Source organism: Canis lupus, chromosome 9, assembly GCF_003254725.2.
Source record: "Canis lupus dingo isolate Sandy chromosome 9, ASM325472v2, whole genome shotgun sequence".
Taxonomy (NCBI): domain Eukaryota; kingdom Metazoa; phylum Chordata; class Mammalia; order Carnivora; family Canidae; genus Canis; species Canis lupus.
In genome coordinates, this window is record NC_064251.1 from 55,781,058 (window position 1) to 55,801,338 (window position 20,281).

The 20,281-nt window shown below is 54.2% G+C and overlaps 2 protein-coding genes across 8 annotated transcripts in view; one reads left to right on the forward strand and one right to left on the reverse strand.

The window, feature by feature from the left end:
- Positions 1-5,355: 5,355 nt before the first annotated feature.
- LOC112677301 (non-histone chromosomal protein HMG-17-like) lies at positions 5,356-5,812 on the forward strand. Its single transcript, XM_035721058.2, has one exon. It carries the CDS (start codon positions 5,449-5,451, stop codon positions 5,719-5,721), a length of 273 nt encoding a protein of 90 aa, XP_035576951.1. The 5' UTR covers positions 5,356-5,448; the 3' UTR covers positions 5,722-5,812.
- A 5,342-nt stretch (positions 5,813-11,154) lies between these two features.
- The window catches only part of PTPA (protein phosphatase 2 phosphatase activator), a 44,607-nt gene continuing 35,480 nt past the window's right edge, over positions 11,155-20,281 (reverse strand). For 4 of the 7 annotated variants that reach the window (XM_049114992.1, XM_049114993.1, XM_049114991.1 and 1 more), the window contains one exon: positions 11,155-18,419. In XM_049114992.1, the coding sequence (XP_048970949.1) occupies positions 18,270-18,419 (150 nt within the window). In that variant the 3' untranslated portion in view covers positions 11,155-18,269. The remainder of the gene's footprint in view (positions 18,420-20,281) is intronic. The other 3 variants (XR_007413266.1, XR_007413264.1, XR_007413265.1) reach the window with 3 other exon arrangements.

Here is a 20,281-nt window from a genome sequence, read left to right on the forward strand (position 1 = left end):
ACTGGGGGAGGTGGGGAGAGACCCCTACCCCCGTGCAAATCCCAGCTCCCCGGGGCCTGGGCGGACTGGACCTGCCCACATCCGCAGGGCCGGGGGGTGGGAGCGGGATTGGTAGTTCTGTAGGGGGGAGGGTGTTGGTTGTTGGGGATGAAGCCAGTGCTGTGCGCCTCCCCGGCCGCCCTCCGCAGAGGGGCCTGCCCCCCTCGGGAACAGCCGCCCCCCCTCCGCCCGGGGACCCCAGCAGGAAGCCGAGCCTGCCTTCAGCACATTTCCTGCGCAGCCAGGGGCGCAGGGCCTGAGCGGCCTCGAGTCTGAGCTCTCTGCGGCCGGGGAAAGCAGCCGAGGGACGCCGGGGGGCTTCTGGGCCACCCACGCTCCCCGCCCCGCGCCTCCGCCCGCTAGTCCGCACGTCTCGGGCTGCAACTTGGGGAAGTTTTTTCCTTTTCCTTTTTTTTTTTTTTTTTTTTTTTTTTTAAGTTGAGTTTGTTATCACTGCTCGGTGCCACTTGGTGGTGTGCTGGCGGCGTCTCCCTCCCTCCTCGGCCCCTCCCCTCTCCCTCCCTCCTCCCTCCCGCCCGCCTCTCTTCCCTCCCCAGTGGATGGAGGCAGGAAGGCTCCAGGCGCGCTCTCCCCTCTGACCACCTACGGAATGACCTCAGAGTGGGAGAATGTGCCAAGGCCCCGAGGAAGCTCGCATTCTCCCCACTGGAACCAAATTCACATCTGGAGCCGCGGCTCAAGCCCGGGGGCGCGCGGGGTGGTTCCAGCTTTGCAAATAGGGGATAGGAAAGAAAGACTGGGGGGGGGGGGGGGAAGAAAGAAAGAAAAGAAAAAAATGAAAAAAACAGAAAACAAAAAAACAAGCAAAGTGGCAGCTTGCTCCTGTTTGTTTGACAGTGGCTCTCGGTGTCCCTCCGTCCCCGGCCGTCTCCCCAGTGTTCTCACCCCAGCTCTCCCCTTTTCCGGCGCGAGCCACCCGGCAGGACCACTCGCGCCCCCCGCTCAGCCTCCACGCCTCCAGCAGCGACAGGAGGGGCCGCCGCCGAGAGGCCCCACCCCAAGCTCCGAGAAGAGGTCGCACGCCAGTCCCAGGGGCCCGCTCGGCTCCGGGGCCCCGGGTGGCGCGAGGCTTAGTACTCGGGGACACTCCAGAGCGCGGGCGGGGGGCCGCGAAGGTCCGCGAGGGGGGTGGGGGAAGAGAGAGCACTGAGGCGTGAGTGAGGGGGAGGAGCGGCACCTTCACCCCCGAGGGCTGTTTTCTCGGCCTCCCACGGGAAGAGTCTGGAGCTGCTGGGGAGGGGGACCAGTGTGTCTCCCCGCTCCCCATTTTTTCCCTGCAAGTACGGGGAAGAGCTGCTGCACGGTTCTGCTCTGATCCACCAAGCCAGTTGCCAGAGCTCCCCCTAGCGCCACTTCCCGCGCTCTGCGGCGGCTGCTCCTGGGAGTGGGCGAGGCACAGCCCGGGGCGCGGGCCTGGGGCTGGGGGCCGGGTCAGCGCCCACCTGGGTCGCAGCGCAGTGTCCCTATCCCTCCCCGGCTGGAGCGGGAGCCCGGGGCCACGTGCGTCCCCATTCCAGGCCCGCTTCGAGGAGGGGGCACGTGGCCTGTCGCCTTTGTTGGGAGCGCAGGACCTGGGCACGGGAAGGGACCGGCCAAGGGGCTCGGCGTCCCCGCCTTACGACGCCCGGCTCCCTACGGCAGAGGAATGTGGGTGGTAAGCTGCCAAATAAGAGCTCGGAACCCAGCAGGACCCTGGACCTGTGTTCCCTTCCCTTTTGCCAGATTTTATGAGCTTCAGCAATACCAGGAGACTCAGGCACATTAGGATCTAACTGGCGGAGGGATGGGAACGGAAGACTCTGACAGCACCCAGAAGGGAGGCACCCTTCTACCCCCGTTATTTTTCAGGGCCCAGACATCCACGCAAGGGGTTAATGCCCTGACCATAATATGCAGTGACCCAAAACACAACCCACTGGCCATCTACACCTCACCCTAAGACATTCCATAGAAAACAGTAACACAAGCACTTGCTGCTATGCTGCACAACACGCTGGGGGGCCACACCCAGCCACACGGTCCCCAACACCAGAAGGTCTAAGCGGCATCTTCATTCCACTCAGTCCCCCAGGGTACCGCACAGCACGCAGCCGGCCCAAACATCCTGAGAGACTAATACTCTGGTGCATAGCACAACTGAAAGGCTGGGGTGGCAGATGATGCCTGGCCATGACAGTCCTTGGAAAGGGGGAAGGGGGCAGCCCCTCCGTCCATGTAGGAGTCCATAGATCCAAATCTGCAGATAACGCCCTCTTTCTCCAGTCAAAAGACCAAGCCACACCCCACAAGAGGCCCCAGGCAGGAGTCAGGGTGCTGGAAGTAGAATAGAAGAGATTGGGGGACCCAAGGAGTGATGAGGGGGAGTTTCCAGAGAGCAGTAGAAAGCCAAAACTCCTGCAAGCCCCACCAGGTTAACCAGCATCATCGCCACTACCACCACCCCTCACACACACACACACACACACACACACACACACTTCCCTGTGCTCCTAGAACACTGCAGGTCTTATTGCCCTTGACGTGGTGTAGGGTGTGTAAGTGTCCATGGTATTCCTCCGGTGTAGGGCATGCCCACCAGGAGCTGCGTCTTTCTGCATCCCCACTCACTGGTCACACATTTACAGAGCACCCACTTGGCGCCTAGCCTGTGCAGAGCACTGAGCTAAGCACCACAAAAAATACAGCAAATAAAAGAACAGCAAGTCCCTTTTTATGGATTCATTCATATGGTTTTCTCTGAGATAGATACTATTAGCATCCTTGTTTTAGAAATGAGAAAACTTGCCCAAAGTCACGCAGTTAAGAAGTGGCCAGGCTTCCTATTGGAATGCAGAGTCTAGTGGGGAGGAATTTGTAACATATGACACAATGTGAGCCAGCAATAGTCTCATCTAAATGGTAATATTGATAAGTTCCAGCTGAACCTCAACTAGCAGGTTGGGAGCACCGCCCTCCCACTGCTTTATTGCTTCATGCTCTGGGACCCTGGGCAATAGACAGAGGGACACACAGGACCATGGTATCTGTATCCCACCCTGCCCAGGACAAAGACTGACCTATTTCTGGTACTTTTCAGGATGCTTATGGTAGAGGACAGCAACGTTACTGGAACCAGCTTGGGTAAAAGGTGGGATTTCTTGGCTGATGGAACTAAACTGCGCAGTGGACAGGGGTACATCTGGCTTCAGGTACAACCGGATCCAGGGACAAATCATTAGGATGGCCTCCCTTCTGTCTCTCTCTCTCTCTCTCTCTTTCTGTATGTGTGTGTGTGTGTGTGTGTGTGTGTGTGTCCTGTGACTTCCTTCTCTGCACTAAGATTACCACTCCCCAACTGCAGACCCACTTCTTGGGGGGTCTGTCAACATGGCTGTAGACGGCAGTTCCTGGCTTCCCATCACAAAGCTTTGCCACCCAACAGGGACTGTCCTCTTATTTTTAATTCAGAAAATCTCAAGAAAGGATCCTATCATGTCCCAAGCCTGTGTCCTGTGCCGGACCTGTTGCTAGGGTCAGAGGGCGGTTGGTAGTCCCCACTGGAAACTCCTGGGCAGAAAAGGGGTGCTCTTCTCAGAAGTGGGTGGCACAGGGTGGCAGACCAAAGATGTCCTCCAGAGAGAGGGGCTGCAAGCCAAGCTAAAGGAAGCATTTAGACGTGAGACTTGGGGAGACCCAGGGCACAGGCATGGCTGCTTCAGGGCTTGCCCCTGAGGAAGGAACATTCTCCTAGCTCCTACCCAAAGTAATGAGGCTCCAAGGGCCATCTGGTGCCTCCCAGATTTGCCACTCAGGAATCACCAGGAGAGGGGAGCCTGCAGCCCCCCGGGGCAGGGGGCAGGGTCTTGGGGGAGCCAGTGGGCTCCGTGACAGAGACAGTGACAAGGGCCACCCTTGAGGGGCTAAGAGCTGTGGGCAAGCTGCGGGGAGGCCAAACTGGAAGGACTTGGCTGGAGCTCATATGTGCCCCCTCCAAGCACTCCCAGATACAACAGCAAAGGCTTTGGGGAAAGAAAGGCCAGGGTGATCAAGGGGTGCCAGCGGGATGGAGAGGGAGGGGCCATGCCTAGGTGAATCATACCCCCAGCTGGTGCAGTCTGGGGACATCTGGGGTACAGGTAACATCTCTTCTCATGTGCAGGTGAAAAAAAGGCTGACTACGAGCTCTGAAATGCTAGTGATTATTACTAGGTGGGGACTTTACAGATGACCTTTGCTTGATCATTAATACATTTCCATATTTTCCAAATTTTCTGCAATGAGCACGTATTGCTTTTTATGCAGAAGAAAAAATGAACAAGACATTTTTCAGAGAAAAATGTGACGTGACAGGTGCTGTAATCGATGTACAGCCTGCTACAGAGCAGAGAGGGGGAGCCGCTATATTCAGCCTGTCTGGGGCAGGCTCACCCCCTGAGAAACAGAATACACACCAAAAAGCCTTGATTCACCAGAATTCACCCTCCTGCGCTCTGTCTTTGTTAAAAGAGGCGTGAGACAAAACGACAGCTCATCTTGAGGATGTTGTTGAGGAGGCATTCTGGAGGGAGCCTTGTTCATTCTCACCTCTGACCCCTGGCCCAGCTCCACCCAGTCCTACCCATCAATCATCACCCGAATGATTTGCTCCGAGTTGCTAGATAACCTGGCAAGGTGGGGAGGAAGAGGCAAATGTGCTTGGTAAATGTTTTCAGCAACCGAGGCTGAAACCAAAGAGCAATTGGCAAAGCTCGGCCTAGAGAGCACTGGATCAGGAGTCTGGAGACAGAGGGGAGGTTCTGGCTCAGGCCTACCTTGATAGGAGAGTCCCTCTCCTATCAGGCCCACATTCCCTCACCTGTGGAGACCCGGTAAGAGGAGAGAAATCAAGACCCCAAAGTGGAAAAAAGCAGCCATTGCTTCCAGCCTTCTGATGATCTGAGGCTTTATGTCCAATCACAGCAAGGAAAATGCAGGAGGCATTTATCAGATTCCACAACTACCCATGAGCAATGGTCATCTGCCTGTCTCACGCACTCAAGATATCCATGCATTCGGGGGCACCTGAGTGGCACAGTCAGTTAAGCGTCTGACTCCTGGTTTCAGTTCAGGTCCTGATCCCTGGGTGGTGAGATCAAGCCCCACATTGGGTTCCATGCCCAGCGTGGAGTCTGCTTAAAATTCTCTCTCCCTCTCCCTCTGCCCCTCCTGCTCGTTCTCTCTCTCTCTCTCTCCCTCTCTCTCCCTCTAACATAAATAGGTATATCTGGGGGCGCCTGGGTGGCTCAGTCGGTTAAGACTTGGCCTTCGGGAGCAATGTGAAGAAGAAGAGGCGAGACCCCCGGACCGGCCAAAGCCCGCGTGCCGCCACATCCCCGCGTCCAGCGCTTACGTCCTGCTGCCGTCGCCACCATGCCCAAGAGAAAGGCTGAAGGGGATGCTAAAGGAGATAAAGCCAAGGTGAAGGATGAGCCACAGAGAAGATCTGCAAGGTTATCTGCTAAACCTGCTCCTCCAAAGCCAGAGCCCAAGCCTAAAAAGGCCCCTGCAAAGAAGGGAGAGAAGGTACCCAAAGGGATAAAGGGGAAAGCTGATGCTGGCAAGGATGGAAATAACCCTGCAGAAAATGGAGATGCCAAAACAGTCCAGGCACAGAAAGCTGAAGGTGCTGGAGATGCCAAGTGAAGTATGTGCATTTTTGATAACTGTGTACTTCTGGTGACTGTACAGTTTGAAATACTATTTTTTATCAAGTTTATAAAAATGCAGAATTTTGTTTTACTTTTTTTTTTAAGCTATGTTGTTAGCACACAGAACACTTCATTGTTGTTTTGGGGGAAGGGCATATGTCACTAATAGAATATCTCCGAAGCTAGATTGATAACAAGAGGGAAAAACACCTTCCCCTTCTAGTTTTGAGAAACTTCCTCTTGGCTCCCAGGAGGAAGGATTCCTTGATGTTGACACACATGAGCCACCTTGGTGGTGTGGAAAAACTAAAATTCATTTTTTTATATCCTCTTCTCCCTCTCTGCCTTCAACATAGACTTGACTCCCTTAAACCCAGAGACCTGTTGGAACCTGACCCCATGAAATGGTTCCCAGTATGTCAGGCAATCTGGACTTTACGGTGTCACCACTGAGATGGCGTCCCTCAAAAGAGTTCCTTTTTTTAGCTTGTGGATCTTCAGATTGATAATTCTGCCATTTTCATTTCATTTCCTGAAAATCAGGGTCGGCTTGTGAAAAGTTGTTAAACAACATGCTAAATGTGAACTGTCAACCCTCACTCTAAACTTTCCCTGTTCAGAGCATCACATGAAGACTTCATTGGGTTTTTTTTTTTTTTTAAATGAGATATTCTTTTTTTTTTAATTTTTATTTATTTATGATAGTCACAGAGAGAGAGAGGCAGAGACACAGGCAGAGGGAGAAGCAGGCTCCATGCACCGGGAGCCCGACGTGGGATTCGATCCCGGGTCTCCAGGATCGCGCCCTGGGCCAAAGGCAGGCGCCAAACCGCTGCGCCACCCAGGGATCCCACTTCATTGGGTTTTATAGTGGCTTTCTGATTTTGGTAGTCCGTTGAAGAAGGGAGTTTGAAAGTTGTTGTATACTGTTAACGATCGTCTGCCCATGTCCTGCCTGAAATACCATGATTGTTTATGAGAAGTATCTTTAATAAAGCTGGATACAGTTTGGCTTGGAAAAAAAAAAAAAAAAAGAGTTGGCCTTCGGCTCAGGTCATGATCTCAGGGTCCTGAGATCGAGCTCTGCTCAGGTTCCCTGCTCAGTGAGGAGTCCACTTGTCCCTCCAACCTTCTGCCCCTCATCCCCGCTTGTGCTCGCTCTCTCTCACTGTGTTCCCTCTCTCAAATAAACAAATAAAATGTTTTTAAAAATAAAATAAATAAGTAAATCTTAAAAAAAAAGAAGAAAGGAAAGAAAGAAAGAAAGAAAGAAAGAAAGAAAGAAAGAAAGAAGAAAGAAAGAAAGAAAGAGAAAGAAAGAAAGAAAGAAAGAAAGAAAGAAAGAAAGAAAGAAACTTATGCATCCAGCCATTCAAATATTTATGGAGCGCCAGGCACTGTGCTAGGCACCAAAGATGCAGCCGTGAACAAGACAGCCAAGGGCCCTGCCCCCATGGAGCTTACATTCCAGCAGAGGAGACAGACGAGAAGCAAAGGAAGAAATAAACATTAAGTTATGTGTTACAGGAGAATAAAAACAGGGCTAGACAGGGCTCAGGAGAAGAGGGTGGCGCCGCTCAGATGCGGTGGTCACAGCAAGTGACGTGTCAGCTGAGAACTGGATGGGTCAGCTGTATTGGTCAGGATAGGATAGGCTATGCTGTCACCACAAATTGACCCCCAAATCTCAGAGGTGTAACACAGCGAAGATGGAGTTCTTGACAAAGCAATGTCCAGCCAAACTGGCAACTCTCCGAAGCTGCATGCTCCACAAAATGACTCAGTGATTCAGGGGTGCAGAGTCTCGTGGTCAGGAAGCGAGTCCCCTCGCCTCTCCTCATGGGCCATTGGCCCCAGTTAGTCTCCTGACCTGGCCTAACTCCTGACCTTTCCTAATTGCAGGGGTCCAGCAGGAGCAGGGCTGGGGGCAGGCAGGAGGGCCTGGGAAGGGGAGGTGAAGGGCAGGTGGTGGGGTACTAGAAATCTCTACCACTAGCCTCTGGGGACACAGTGACAGAGCAGTCCAGGCAGGAGCAGCAAGGACAGAGGCTGAACACAGGGCCTCACTGGGCAGGTCGGAGGACCAGGAAGGTAGCTTGTGGGGCTGAGGCAGAGGGCACAGGGGACGGTGGCAAGAGATGGGACCAGGGGGAAGGCAGGGACTGAGGATGCGGCTGTGACCTACAGAGGAATGCTGAGCCGTGCCTGGCATACAGAAAGCACTCAAGAAACAGGAGAGCCCTTACTGGCGTTTTGGGAATTTCTGTTCTTTCCCTAGGTCAGCGGGGGGAGGGTGTCTGGGGTGCAGAGGGAGGAGATAGGCCAGTACAACCACAGTGTGGGTCAGCTGCCCCAACCAGTTTCCCTAGTCACACTGGGCTGGCCAAGGCTCCAGGCCAGTTGGAGCTCTGACCCTCTTGCTAATGGATTGGGCCCCATGGACGCACCCATCCAAGGGACCCTCAGCAAAGAGGGAGGCGGGTGGGCGGTGGTCCCAGTGCCGCATAATGGGTTGTGTGGCATCCCCTCCCTGGAAGTTGTAATATTGGATGAGCAAAGGCGGACCAGCACATGTGAGGCCAAGCAACAGGGGGCTCCGGGTGGCCGCCCCCACTGGGTGTGCCTGTCCAAAGCCCAGCCTTGTGCTTCCAAGCACACAGACCTGAGCGCGAACTGGACTCTGCCGCTTTCTAGGTAACAACAGGCTCTTCACTTATCCCTCTCCAGCCCTCCCCAGTCCCTTGTCTACAAAATGAGGTTGCCCGTGAGTACTCACCTGCACAGTGAGTCTCCTACGGCACCACAGCTGGCATATAGTAGGCACCCAGTACATGAGAGTTCTGATATTGATATCTGCCCAGATAATAAATCTTCGCTGCAGAAATAAGGGCTGTTTTTCTACAGACTCTCTCCTAGTGAGCAAAACTGATGACCAAAGAAGTAAGAAGGTGGCAACTTCCTTCAGAGAGATCCAATCCAGATCTTTTTACTCTGGGGCTGGGGACGGAGGGCGGAGGAGGTACCCTATAAACTTTGTTGAAAAAAAAAATTTTTTTTTTGTCTTTCCATAGTTGGCACTCATGTTTTCAAAAAGGTTAATCTCCAGGAAGGTGTCTGGGTATCTTTAGGGCCTGGCTATGCCTGACAGTCAACATGTACTCAGTGTGTGTTTAACAGTTTTTCACTCAGGACATATGCTTAGAGATTGAATGGACGGATGGACAGATGGATGGCTGAGTGAATGGGCTATCTGTCCATTCCAAGGAGTGGTTTATTTTTTTTTAATTTTGTTTATTTATTTATTAATGATAGAAAGACAGAGATGCAGGCAGAGGGAGAAGCAGGCTCCCAGCAAGGAAACCAATGCAGGACTTGATCGCATGACTCGGGGATAATGCTCTGAGCCAAAGGCAGATGCTCAACCACTGAGCCACCCAGGCATCCCACCAAGGAGTAGTTTATTTTTTTTTTCTTTATTTTTTTTAAAGATTTTTATTTATTTATTCATGAGAGACAGAGAGAGAGAGAGAGAGAGAGAGAGAGAGAGAGAGAGAGAGAAGCGGGCTCCTCGCAGGGAGCCCGATGTGGGACTCGATCCCAGATGCTGGGATCACGCCCTGAGCTAAAGGCAGACGCTCAACCGCTGAGCCATCCAGGTGTCCCACCAAGGAGTAGTTTATTTGTTTATTTATTTTTTCCACCAAGGAGTAAAGATGAAACAGTTGGTATAGGATTGTTTGCCTGTCTTCCCCTAGTCAGGCAATTCCCACCCCCTTCCTCCTCCATCTCTAACTCCTCTCCCCTCTTTCTGGAAGCTTCTTGAACATTCTCATGTACCTTCCACATTTATTACCCACCCCCATGCCCTCAGTTGCCCTCCAGGGCACTAAACACACACACACACACACACACACACACACACACACACACAGACGCATGCACACACTCCAGGGTGGAATTTGAGGTTCTCCTTCAACATCCACATTACCCAGCCTGGGGAGCACTGGGAAAGCCAAGGAATAAAGCTTTCCTTTCTCCCGAGAAAGAACTGGAGGTCTGAGACAGATAATAGACCTGGCTGAGAACAGAACAGGTCCACGTGGGGAGGGCAGTTAGATCTCTGACCTACAGGCATTCCAACTGGATGGACAGGTATGAAACTCTTTTAAGTCAAGAAAGGAATCCAGGTATCCAGACTGGCAAGCCTGGATCCTCACCTCTGTGGGTCCTGAGCACTCAGGCCTCAGCTGGCTGGAGCACAGAAGAGATTAACTGGCTCAGGAACTGGGAAGTTCTTGGGTATTCAGCTGCGGGCACAGCTGGACTCAGAGGCTCATGTGACGTCACCAGGGCTTGCTCACCGTCCCTTGGTGCTTCCTGGCTCTCCTTGGCCTCTCCTAGGTTTGCTCAGAGGCATGAGCAAGATGGCCACCGGCCAGGCCCAGCTTCACAGGCCTGTGACCAGGGCGATCACACAGGGCTTCACATTCAAAGGACCCCATGCTTGGGGTTTAACGTTCCGCAGCTGCTGTCTGGAAATCCATAACCATTTGTCTTTGAATCTGTGTTGTAAGTGAAATCTGATGGTACAATGGAGCACGCGCCAAGGACTTGGAGCTTCAGGCCATGTACTATTCTGTCTCCATGGGACATGTTCTCAGCTGCCCCCTTACCCCTTGGCACCCTGGCCCTGCCTGGCCTCCCCCTCTTTGTGACCATGCCACTCTCCACCCTGGGCACAGGCACAGGGAGGGTTGGGGCAGGTATCACAAGGTGTGCCAGCAGCCATCATTGCCCTGGATTGGCAACACCACTGCTCGTCTGGCATGCAACTGGAGCCCCTGTCTAGGCAGGGACGAGCCTGCCACCTACCCTCGTCCAAGGCCTGAGATCCTTGGATCACCTCTGCTGCAGGCTGAGGTGGGGGCCTGGTCAACCTCTCCAGGCCCCACCTCTAGGCCAGGGGCTAGACACAGTCTGGTGGTTGGTGGGAGGGGTAATTCAGCAACCGTCAGGCCCAAGGGAGCAAGGGAGAATGCATCTGGGCACCCAGGGCAGGGTCGGGGTCTGGGAAGGTCTGCAGTATCCCCAAGCCCAAGAGCACTCCCTTGGCCGGCTGTGTGTGGCTAAGGAGCCACTCCTCCTCCTATAACCTTCCTGAGTCTGCTTTGTGTTTGTCTTTTCTGGCCAGCTCAAGGCACCCTCAGGGACAAGCCACAAAATGAAAATTATACAATTTTGGTGATTCTGCACAGGAATTAAATGATCTGACATTTGCATTTAAAACTGGTATTGCACAACATAGAGATGAATGGTAAAATCCATGTTAATCATTTAAATTTTTTTATTTTTCTTTACTAGAATGACATTAAACAGCAAATAAAAAAACACCATGACAAGTTGAGTACAAGCCTACGAAAGGAAGTAAAAGCATTCTAGGTACTTTTAATGGTACTTTTTCCTGCTTTTTGAGCAAGGGGCCCTGCATTTGTTTTTGATGCTGGGCCCCACAATGCCACAGCTGGTCTTAGCATCCCCAGGACAACACTGTCTCAGCTTAGCAACCCTGGCAGCAGGGGCACCTACCCAACAGCTCCCAACAGAAGTACCAGCCATCAAGCTCACAGGCACAGCCTGGGTCACATGCTCATTCCCGAACCAATCACAGCAGATGGGAGGCAGGGGCCCTCTGATTGGCCAGGTCTGGGCTTGTGTCTATCCCTAAGACTGGGGGGTTGGTAGCCCCACCTCAGTCCCTTCCAGTGGGTTCTCCATGAGGGAAGAAGGGATCCTATTCCCAGAGGAATGGGGGCTGCTTGGTCACCAACCCCAGTGTCCTTCCTCTACACACTCCTCAAACTCAGTTTAAAAAATAAAAAAACAGGGACACCTGGGTGACTCAGTGGTTGAGCATCTGCCTTTGGCTCAGGTGATCCCTCGGGTCCTGGGACAGAGTCCCGCATTGGGCTCCCTGCAGGGAGCCTGTTTCTCCCTCTGCCTGTGTCTCTGCTTCTCTGTGTCCCTCAGGAACAAATAAATAAAGTCTGAAAAAAATTAAATAAAAAATAGGGACACCTGGTTGGCTCAGCCAATAAAGCATGCAACTCTTGATCTCAGGGTTCTGAGTTCGAGACCCACTTTGGGTGTAGACATTACTTAAAAAAAATAAGATCTTGAAAACAAAACAAACGAAAAAAAACAACCCAGCTGGTAAAGAACAATTTGGTTCCACTCTCCTGGCTCTTATCTTCCCAATCTCCTTTGCTGGGTCCTTCTCCCCTTCCTGGAAATGCCAGAGAAGTCCTGGGCTCTGGCCCTAGTACCCTTCTCTTTTCCTGCCACCTTTTCCTGGACAAGTCATGCAGTCCCACCAACCCCCTGACTACTGTCCCCAGTTGGGACCTCTATGCTGAACGTGGCTTAGGGGTCCCAACACCACGTGACCTATCCTCTTGGGGTCTCAGGCATCTCAGAGCTCCCCTGTCTCCACCCACACGCCTGAGAGCCCACTCCTGCTTCTTCCTCAGCCTTTCCCATCCAGTCCATGGTACCACCCATCGCCAACCCGTTCAGGCCCCAAGTCCCAGAACGTCTGGACTGTTTCCCATAAATGCACTTCCAGTCCCTGCTCCCCGCCCTCAATCAACCCCTGGCAGCCCTCCTTCAGAAGAGGTTCCCACATGCCCTCTCCCTCTCCTCAGGAAGCTGCTCTGCTGCAGGGCCCCAGGCGGGGCGCCTGGATGACGGTGCTGAGCTCCCCTGCTCGCTGCTCTCCCTCCGCTCCCTCTTGCTCTCCTACTGTCCCTCTTCCAATTGAGAACCATGAAGTCAGATCCCGGCCTGCCTGCCCAACTCCCAACCTTCCCCGGGGGTGTAATCGCTGAAAGCCCGTTGGGGAGGGGGCAGAGCTCAGTGGTACCTCCCTGGCCGACATCTGACCCCTGTGGTGGGGACGGGCCACCTTGGCAATTCCGGCTGTCCCCGTGTCATCACCGCATACACTTGCACCCCGGAAGCCAGCCTGAGGAGGCCCAGCCGCCACTGCTCCTGCCCCGCAGGGAGCGAATACAGAGTGCCTGCTCTAGCCTGCTGGGTGCCCCCACCCCAGCCCGGCAGAGTGCCCACTCTGTGTGAGTTGGGGTGCTCCCGCCTCCTGCGGCCAGGCTGTTCCCACCCTGGCTAGGCCCTGGGCGCGGGGGGGGGGGGGGGGTTCTTCTCTCGGCCCTTTGCTGGCTAACTCTCTCCCCATTGGGTCTGTGCTCTAGTGTCGCCCCGACACCCCCCTAAACGGTACCCCTCTACCACCCTGACCCACATTTTTCTCGTCACCCTTACAGCGGGCTGATGTTCCAGCGTGAATTCCTTCTCTCGCTCAGCTGTCTCCTTGCTGGGGTGTAGACTCCACAGGGCAGGGAGTTCACAGGCCGCTGCATCTGGAGAACAGCACCTGGCACACAGTGGGTGCTTGATAAAGTTGTTGGCTGAAAGACCCAACCTCCTGTGGGCCAGGAAAGCATGGGAAGGTGGCTGTGAAAGAGCCCCATCAGTGAGAGGAGGGAGGCCCCGGTGGGGGGAGGCTGTGAGGCAGAGAGGAAGCAAGGGGGGCCTGGTGGTTTGGGGGCGGGGGCTTCAGAGCCAGGATGGACACTTGACCTGCTATGTCAGGGGGCATCTCTGGGTCATCCAAAGCAGGGCAGTTCCTGCTTAGTGTCTCTCTTTCCTCCTCTGCCCCTCCACTCTTGGGGTGGGGGTGGGAATCTCCTTTAAACCCAGCCTACCAAGGCTAAGTCCACACAGTCGAGCTCGATGGGTACTGCCCAAGCTTGGTAGTGAACCACAGAACCACGAAAGCTCAGTGCCTGGGACACTGGGGAGTTGTCCACCTAGGCCACCTGCCAGGGTGGCTCTCCACAGGGCCCCAGAGCTCCTGTACTGGAGTTGGGGGATGGACAGCCTGGCAGCCGGGACTCCATCCAGCACCTGTTGTCCAGCTTTTTCTAGGATGACTCCAGGCACGGGGAGTCTACTTCATGCATTCACTCAGGTGTTGGGCACCTGTGCACTGTGGAACAGTCACTGTTCCAGGCACTGGAGAGTCAGTGGTGACCACGATAAACTTGCTCCCTGCCCTCCAACTGAGCTTACATTCTATTGAGAGAGAAGATGATGACCAAGTAAGCAAATCAATAGATAATAAATTCAGATCATCATGAGAGTCATACAGGCAACTAGAACAGAGGGCAGGATGGAGAAGAGCTGGCCTGGTGGAGGCCCCGTCAGCAGCTTCTCAGAGAAAGCAGGGAGGGCCCCTTGGAGGTAGCAGCATCTGAGCTGAGCCCTGAACAACCAGACAGAACCACTGCTCACCGTGAGACCCAAGCTGTCCAAGCAGAGGATACAGCAGGTACAAAGGCTCTGGAGCAGGAATGAGCTTGGCATCTTAGAGGACCACGAAGAGAGCAGTGTGACTGGAGGGGCAGGAAGTGGGGAAGAGTACAAGGGATCTGAGGAGTTGGATCATGTGGTGGACTGTTCTGCCAGCGGTGAGAACCCACTTGAAGAATATGATGGGACTTACCTTCGAGCGGCTCAATGTGGAACCAGGGTTTGGAGGGCAGAGCGGAGCCAGGAGACCTGAGAGGAGGCTGCCACGCTGGTCCTGTAAGAACTGACAGGGGCTGAGATCGAGGTGGCCGCGGTGCAGGTGAGGGAGAAGTGGACAGATTAGGGTTATAATTTGAAGAAGGCTCCAATAGCACCTGCTTGCGGGTTGAATTTGGGGGATGAAAGAGAGGCTAGTGCAAGGATTTGGGGCCTGCTGGATGCTGTCCACTAGTTGGGCTGCCCAGATTGGAGGACTACTGGGAGCACCTAGGTCAATAAGCAATTTCCACTGGACCAGAAGTCTTCCTCCTGCCCGGCTGGAAGTGCCCCATCATGCTGATGATGTAGGACCCACGTCAGACAAACTCAGGTTCCATCCTGACTCACGGGAGCTGGAGTCCTTGTGCCATCCCCCTCTCCCCCTGGTTTCCCCCTCCCTGAGCAGGAAGGTGACGTGACTTTCTCAGCTCACCATGGGGACTCCATGAGGGCTCAAGGAAAGCATATCTTGTAGGCTGGCACATGGCTACCAGCCACAATGGCTATCACGGTCCTTGCAATCCTGCCTCCTCTTGTCTTTGTGTGACTGGCCCTGCCTCCCGGAAGGAAATGGGGCTCTAGAAGTAGGTGCCTCTCACACAGGACAAGGATGTGGGGCCGGTCCTGGAGAGATGGGCTCTGACACAGGAGGAGGAGGAGGGCTCTGGGGCCACCTGAGTGGAGACAGCACAAGCCAGCCCAGGGCCACCCTGATGTTTCAGTTAAGTCTCTGGGGAGAGGCCACAGGAATGTGCACCTGAACAGGAAATAGACCCAGCACCTCCCTGGCCAGCCAGTGACTTCATTCACCAGGACCTCAGTTTCCTCCTCTGTGAAATGGGGACATAGTTGACCCATAGTAGGACAAAGGGAGATGTGCTTTTAAGCACTTCACACAGGGCCAGACACAAGGGCTGGGCTCAGGAACCACCAGCTCCAAGGTCTCCTAGGGACACCCCAAAGTCAGGCTACAGGCAGCTTCTGGATCCTAGAGCAGCAGTGGCAGATGAGGACATGGCAGGGTCAAGAATGTGCATGGAGGACTCACCAGGCCAGTGTGGTCCAGGCTGGAGCCTGGGCCCGGGGCTGGAGGCAGCAATGGGACGAGCCCCACTGTCTATACTTCGGAGATTTCCCAGGGGTTCTCGCTACTTGGAGTCCTTGTCCACCTGCAGGGAAGCCTCCCCTGCCCTGTCCTCTTCAGGCCCATTGTCCCCTAAAGGCTTTCCTGTACATTCTAAAACCTCTATGAAGAACCGAAGGGCATCACTGAGCCCAGCAGTGAGGATGGCTGTGTTGGAGCCCAAGAGCCCGGGTGTGCATCCCTCTCCCCAGAGCTGTCCTTTCCTTGTGCTTCTGCCCCTGCACACCCACCCGTGTAGGCTGGTAAAGATTACATGAGATAATGCAAAAAGAGAGAGAGAGAGATAATGCAAACCCTGCATAAGTGTTTCCCCTTCAAAGGATTGTGCGGTCATCCCTGTTAGACCATGTTTATTTGTCTCCAATTAATACATAAGGAAACTGAGGCTCAGACAGGTTAAGTAACTGGCTCAAGGCCACACAGTTAGAAGTAGAGCCCACGCACCCTTTGACCAGCCCACTCCCCACCCCTTGCAGAGGTTAGGGAGCAGATTCTAGAACAGTCTGCCTAGAGAACAGACCAACCCCAAAGTCCCCATGTGGAGGTCTGAGCAGTCTGGTCCAACTGAGGCTGGGCTCTGGTTATCTGGGGATGGGGCACCTGCACTCTGCCTGCCTTTGCAGTGCCCCTTGGGAAAAGCCCTCACCTAGTCCTAAGCAAATAAGGAGGGAAGAGGGATCTGTCGACACCTACATGTAGAGGTTGGCAAAGGTCTGCCCGGAGAGGGGGCTAAGTGTCACAGAGCAGTGGCAGTGAACAGAGGGAAAAGCACTGGGACCAGAACCAGCTGGTCTGCCCTGTGAGAGGGACACCATGGGGCACTGACCTCATGCCAGGCGCTGTGGACACTATCTCCGGGCCATGGCTCAAGACTGCTTGCCATCCCCACGCACAGATGAGAGAAATGAGAGACCCGGAGAGGTGAAGACCTTGTCCCAGGTCACACGGATCTGCCCGATTCCCGAGTCCTCTCTACCACTGTGCTCCCTAGAGACATCATCCTGCGCCAGACATCTCCAGCTGGGCACAGTGCCCTCAATGCCCCCTGCTCAGAGGAGAGTGGTGGATGAAGCTAGGACTCCGGGCTCTGTCCCTTTGCTGAGTAGGGAAGCCACCTTCCGCAGTATCACAAGCATTAGAAAACGGAACCATCCCTCCCTTGGCTTATCACCATCGTCACCCCCATTCCAGGCTGGTGGCAGGGGAGAAAGTGTACCTCAAGTCTGGGGTTGACTTCTGGACTCAGCCCACATTCGCTGGGATCCTGAGAGCAGGGGCTGGCTCCAGCGGTCACCGCCAGCCCCGGGAGAGGCTGCAGATGCCCAGATGCCCACCAGGGAGCCCTCCCTTGCTGAGTCCAGCCCGCTGAAGTTCTCATCATCAGTCCTCCGACAGCTCTCCTCCTCCAGGAAGCCTGCCCATCTGAGTAGGTCTCCTCCCTCCTCTCCCTCCTGCCTCCCCGCCAGAGGTACACCAGACTTGGCGCTCTTTAGGAAAAACTTTTGTATCCGTATATTTTTATTATTATTATTACAAAATAACATGCAGGCATTGTGGAAAGATTTAAAAATCCACTATGAAAACCAACAGGCAAAGTTAAAACTTGAGGTTTCTTTCTTTTGTGGCTCACTAGTGTTTAACATTTTCATAAATCTTTTTTGGGGAGCAGGAAAAGCAATGAAGATTTCCCAAAAACCCTCACATCCCCACCACCCAGAGCTAAGCAGCCCTTTGTCCATGTAGATGGAGAAAGACAGATGGGGCAAAACTGTAGATTTTGTTGTTTTACAAAAAGGAGTTCTACTTTACCTCTAGTCATTGGAGCCGTTTTACCTGCTCAGCAACAAAGTCCTAAGCATCTTTGCAGAAGAATAAATAATAAATAAATAAATAAATAAATAAATAAATAAATAAATAAATAATAAATAAAGCGCATCCTCTGATGGCTCATTGTACGACCATTCCATCCTGCTTCTAATAATCCCCAACTGTTGGACACACAGGGCATTTCGAATGTTTCATTAGGATGAGTCATGCTAGAATAGGCTCCAGGAAGAAGGGCCCACCTCTCTCACTCACTGTAGCATCCGAGCACCCAGCACAAGGCTTGGGGCAGAGAAGGTTCCGGGGATGTCTGCCAAGTGAGCGAGCCAACGCCAGCCCCAGTGAGCACCTGACAGCTTGGCCCTGACCTGGGCCTCTTGGGCCCCATCTGGCCCCTTGAGGACTCCAGGTCCTGAGCGGCAAGTTGCCTTCAGGTTCCTCAGGGCTTGCCTTTCTCCCTCTCTCCCCAGCCACTCTACCCACACTTCCCTCACGTCTTCCCAGCCCCCACACTTCTGCCTCAGCCCCCACACCCTCAAAACTGCCCTGCGGTCCCCACATACCCCAACTTCGGTGCCGGCCCTCCAGCCTCCCCGCTGGGCTCTCCTGGGAGACATGGCCCGCCTCTGCATCTCCACCATTCCTCCACAGGGAAGGCCCCAGCTCATCACTGCCATTCACAGAGATGCCCCAAGCCCCGTAGCATGCGGCACCCTCCTGGGGGTGGCAGGAGACAGGACAGGCATGTAAGGAACAGCAATGGTGGGTGCTAAGTGTAGGAGTCCCAAGTAAAGAGAAGCTGTGTCTGCAAACAGTTCCTTACCACACCCCACCTTGCAGTTAAGTGGCTGTGCCTCCAGCATCCCTTACTACACATCCTGGGGCCGCCACTGCCATATATGCAGCCCCCACAGCCAGGGTATGCTGAGTGGTCAGAGAGGGGGACCGGCGCGTGGACACGGGAGGTCTAGGGGCCAGGTGAGGACTCTCAGAGGAAGTGATGAGGCCTCGGTGGCACGCTGAAAAGATGACCAGGGGTTTCCAGTCAGGAACAGGCTTCTGGGTTCCATGGTCCAGGGAGTCTGAAGAACGGAACAGAGGCCAGTGCAGCTGGGACCCAGACAGCAGGGAAGGAAGGGAGCTGGAGCACTAGCAGAGCCCAGGGACAAGGATTCCTGGAGGTCCCTACAGCCTGGGCTCTCCCCACCCCCACCACCAGGCTTGGGGTCTCAGCAGCCCTGCCCGCCTCACCATCAGCCAGGTCCAAACATCTACCCAACAGAGCTCATCCAACTCAGCAGCCACAGCTGAGCATGGCCAGCCCCACCCGAGGCACAGAGGGGCAGTCCCCAGGGCCGCTGAGAACTCATCCCCTTCCCTTGGCACCAAATCCTACCTGAATCTCCCCCTTCCCAGCCCAGGGCCCGCTCTCTGCCCTGCACTGAACCTTCAAAATGTCTTACCTGGGCCAAGGCCCCCAGCCCCATCACTGGCACCCAGCTTTTGACCCTGCTCCCAGACAGCTGACAGGGGGTCCTAAAACCCAGTGGATGTTTTTGTCTGTCTCTCACATACACACACACACACACACACAGGCACCAATTAAACATCTTTCCTGGCCACTGATACTACATTTATTTACTGGTGCCTGCTATGTGCCAGTCTGGCAGGCTCTGGGGTACAGCACCCAGTGGGCCCCTGTCTTCCTGCAGACCACTGACAGGGAACACAGACACGAAATGCATACATTTTGCATATAATTCAATGTAATTGTGTCATGTCAACGGGATGTGTAGATATGGGAGTCTCTTCCAGAGGTCGCTCAGAGCCCTCTACAGACTAGCCCCCCATCTACTTTTCCAGCTCTGCCTCCTGTGACCCACACCTCCACACCTCTGTTCAAAACTGCCCCCCACTAGAATGCCCTTTGTCTCTGCCCATCATTCAAGGCCCCACTCAAATGCCACCTGCTCCCTAGAGCCTTCCCCAAGCTTTCCCCCAGAGCCCATCATCCCACTTGCCCCACAGCTGGTCCAAGATCCCCATTTCCCCCTCTAGGTTGGAAAGTTTTGGGTTTTTGTTTTTGTTTTTGTTTTTTTAGGATTTTTTAAAGTCATCTCTACACGCAATGTGGAGCTCAAACTCACAACGCTGAGATCAAGAGTTGCGTGCTCCACTGACCGAGCCAGCCAGGCGCTGCAGGTTAGAAGTCTCTTAAAGGAAGGATTCTCACCTTTTTCATTTCCAAATGCCTGCAAATACCATATGTGTAACGTATGCTTACTGCTTGTTAGACTCAAAAAGAACGTGTCACTCGACTTGGGTGCAAGTCTTGGGCACACCAAGCTCTCCCCTTTGCTCTCCTCCCAAGCCCAGCTCCTGTCGGGGGTTCTGCTAGGAAGGGTCTCTTTGCTCCCACCCCCCAGGGTATGCTGGGGGAGTAACCCCAGGGAGCAGGGCCCAGCCTCGTCCCCCCTTGAGCAGGGAACACAGGTGTGGAGCTCAACTTGTCCTCTGGGCCTCTCTAGTCCAGGACGGTGGGAAGCCTGGGAAGCCGACGCTCCCTCCTGCAGCTCTGGGAGCCAGCCCCACTCGGGTTACTTTAGAGCCCCAGGGAGTGACAGCAATGTGGCCACCCTCTGCTGAGCACAGCATGGGAGGGAGGTGTGAGCACCTGCCAGTCCCATACCCAGGTCCTGGGTGGGCTTCCCACCCTGCACTGAAGCCCTTGCCCGTGGGCTCGGTGTCTGACTGTTCCCTGTACTTCACAGGTGATCGGTGGCCCTGCTCACACTTCCTGGCAGAAGTGAATCCAGAACAATGCACAAGGCCCAAGTTGATGCAAGGGTCTGTCTTCCCTTCACTGAGCAGGGACAAGCAGCCTGGCCCATTTTCCAGGCCTCACTGCCATCAGCCTCCCTCCTCAGCACACAATGGGCCTGAT

What these genes read in the sequence shown, in the direction of transcription:
- LOC112677301 (XM_035721058.2), top strand. Translation starts at nt 5,449, where the DNA reads ATGCCCAAGAGAAAGGCTGAAGGGGATGCTAAAGGAGATAAAGCCAAG.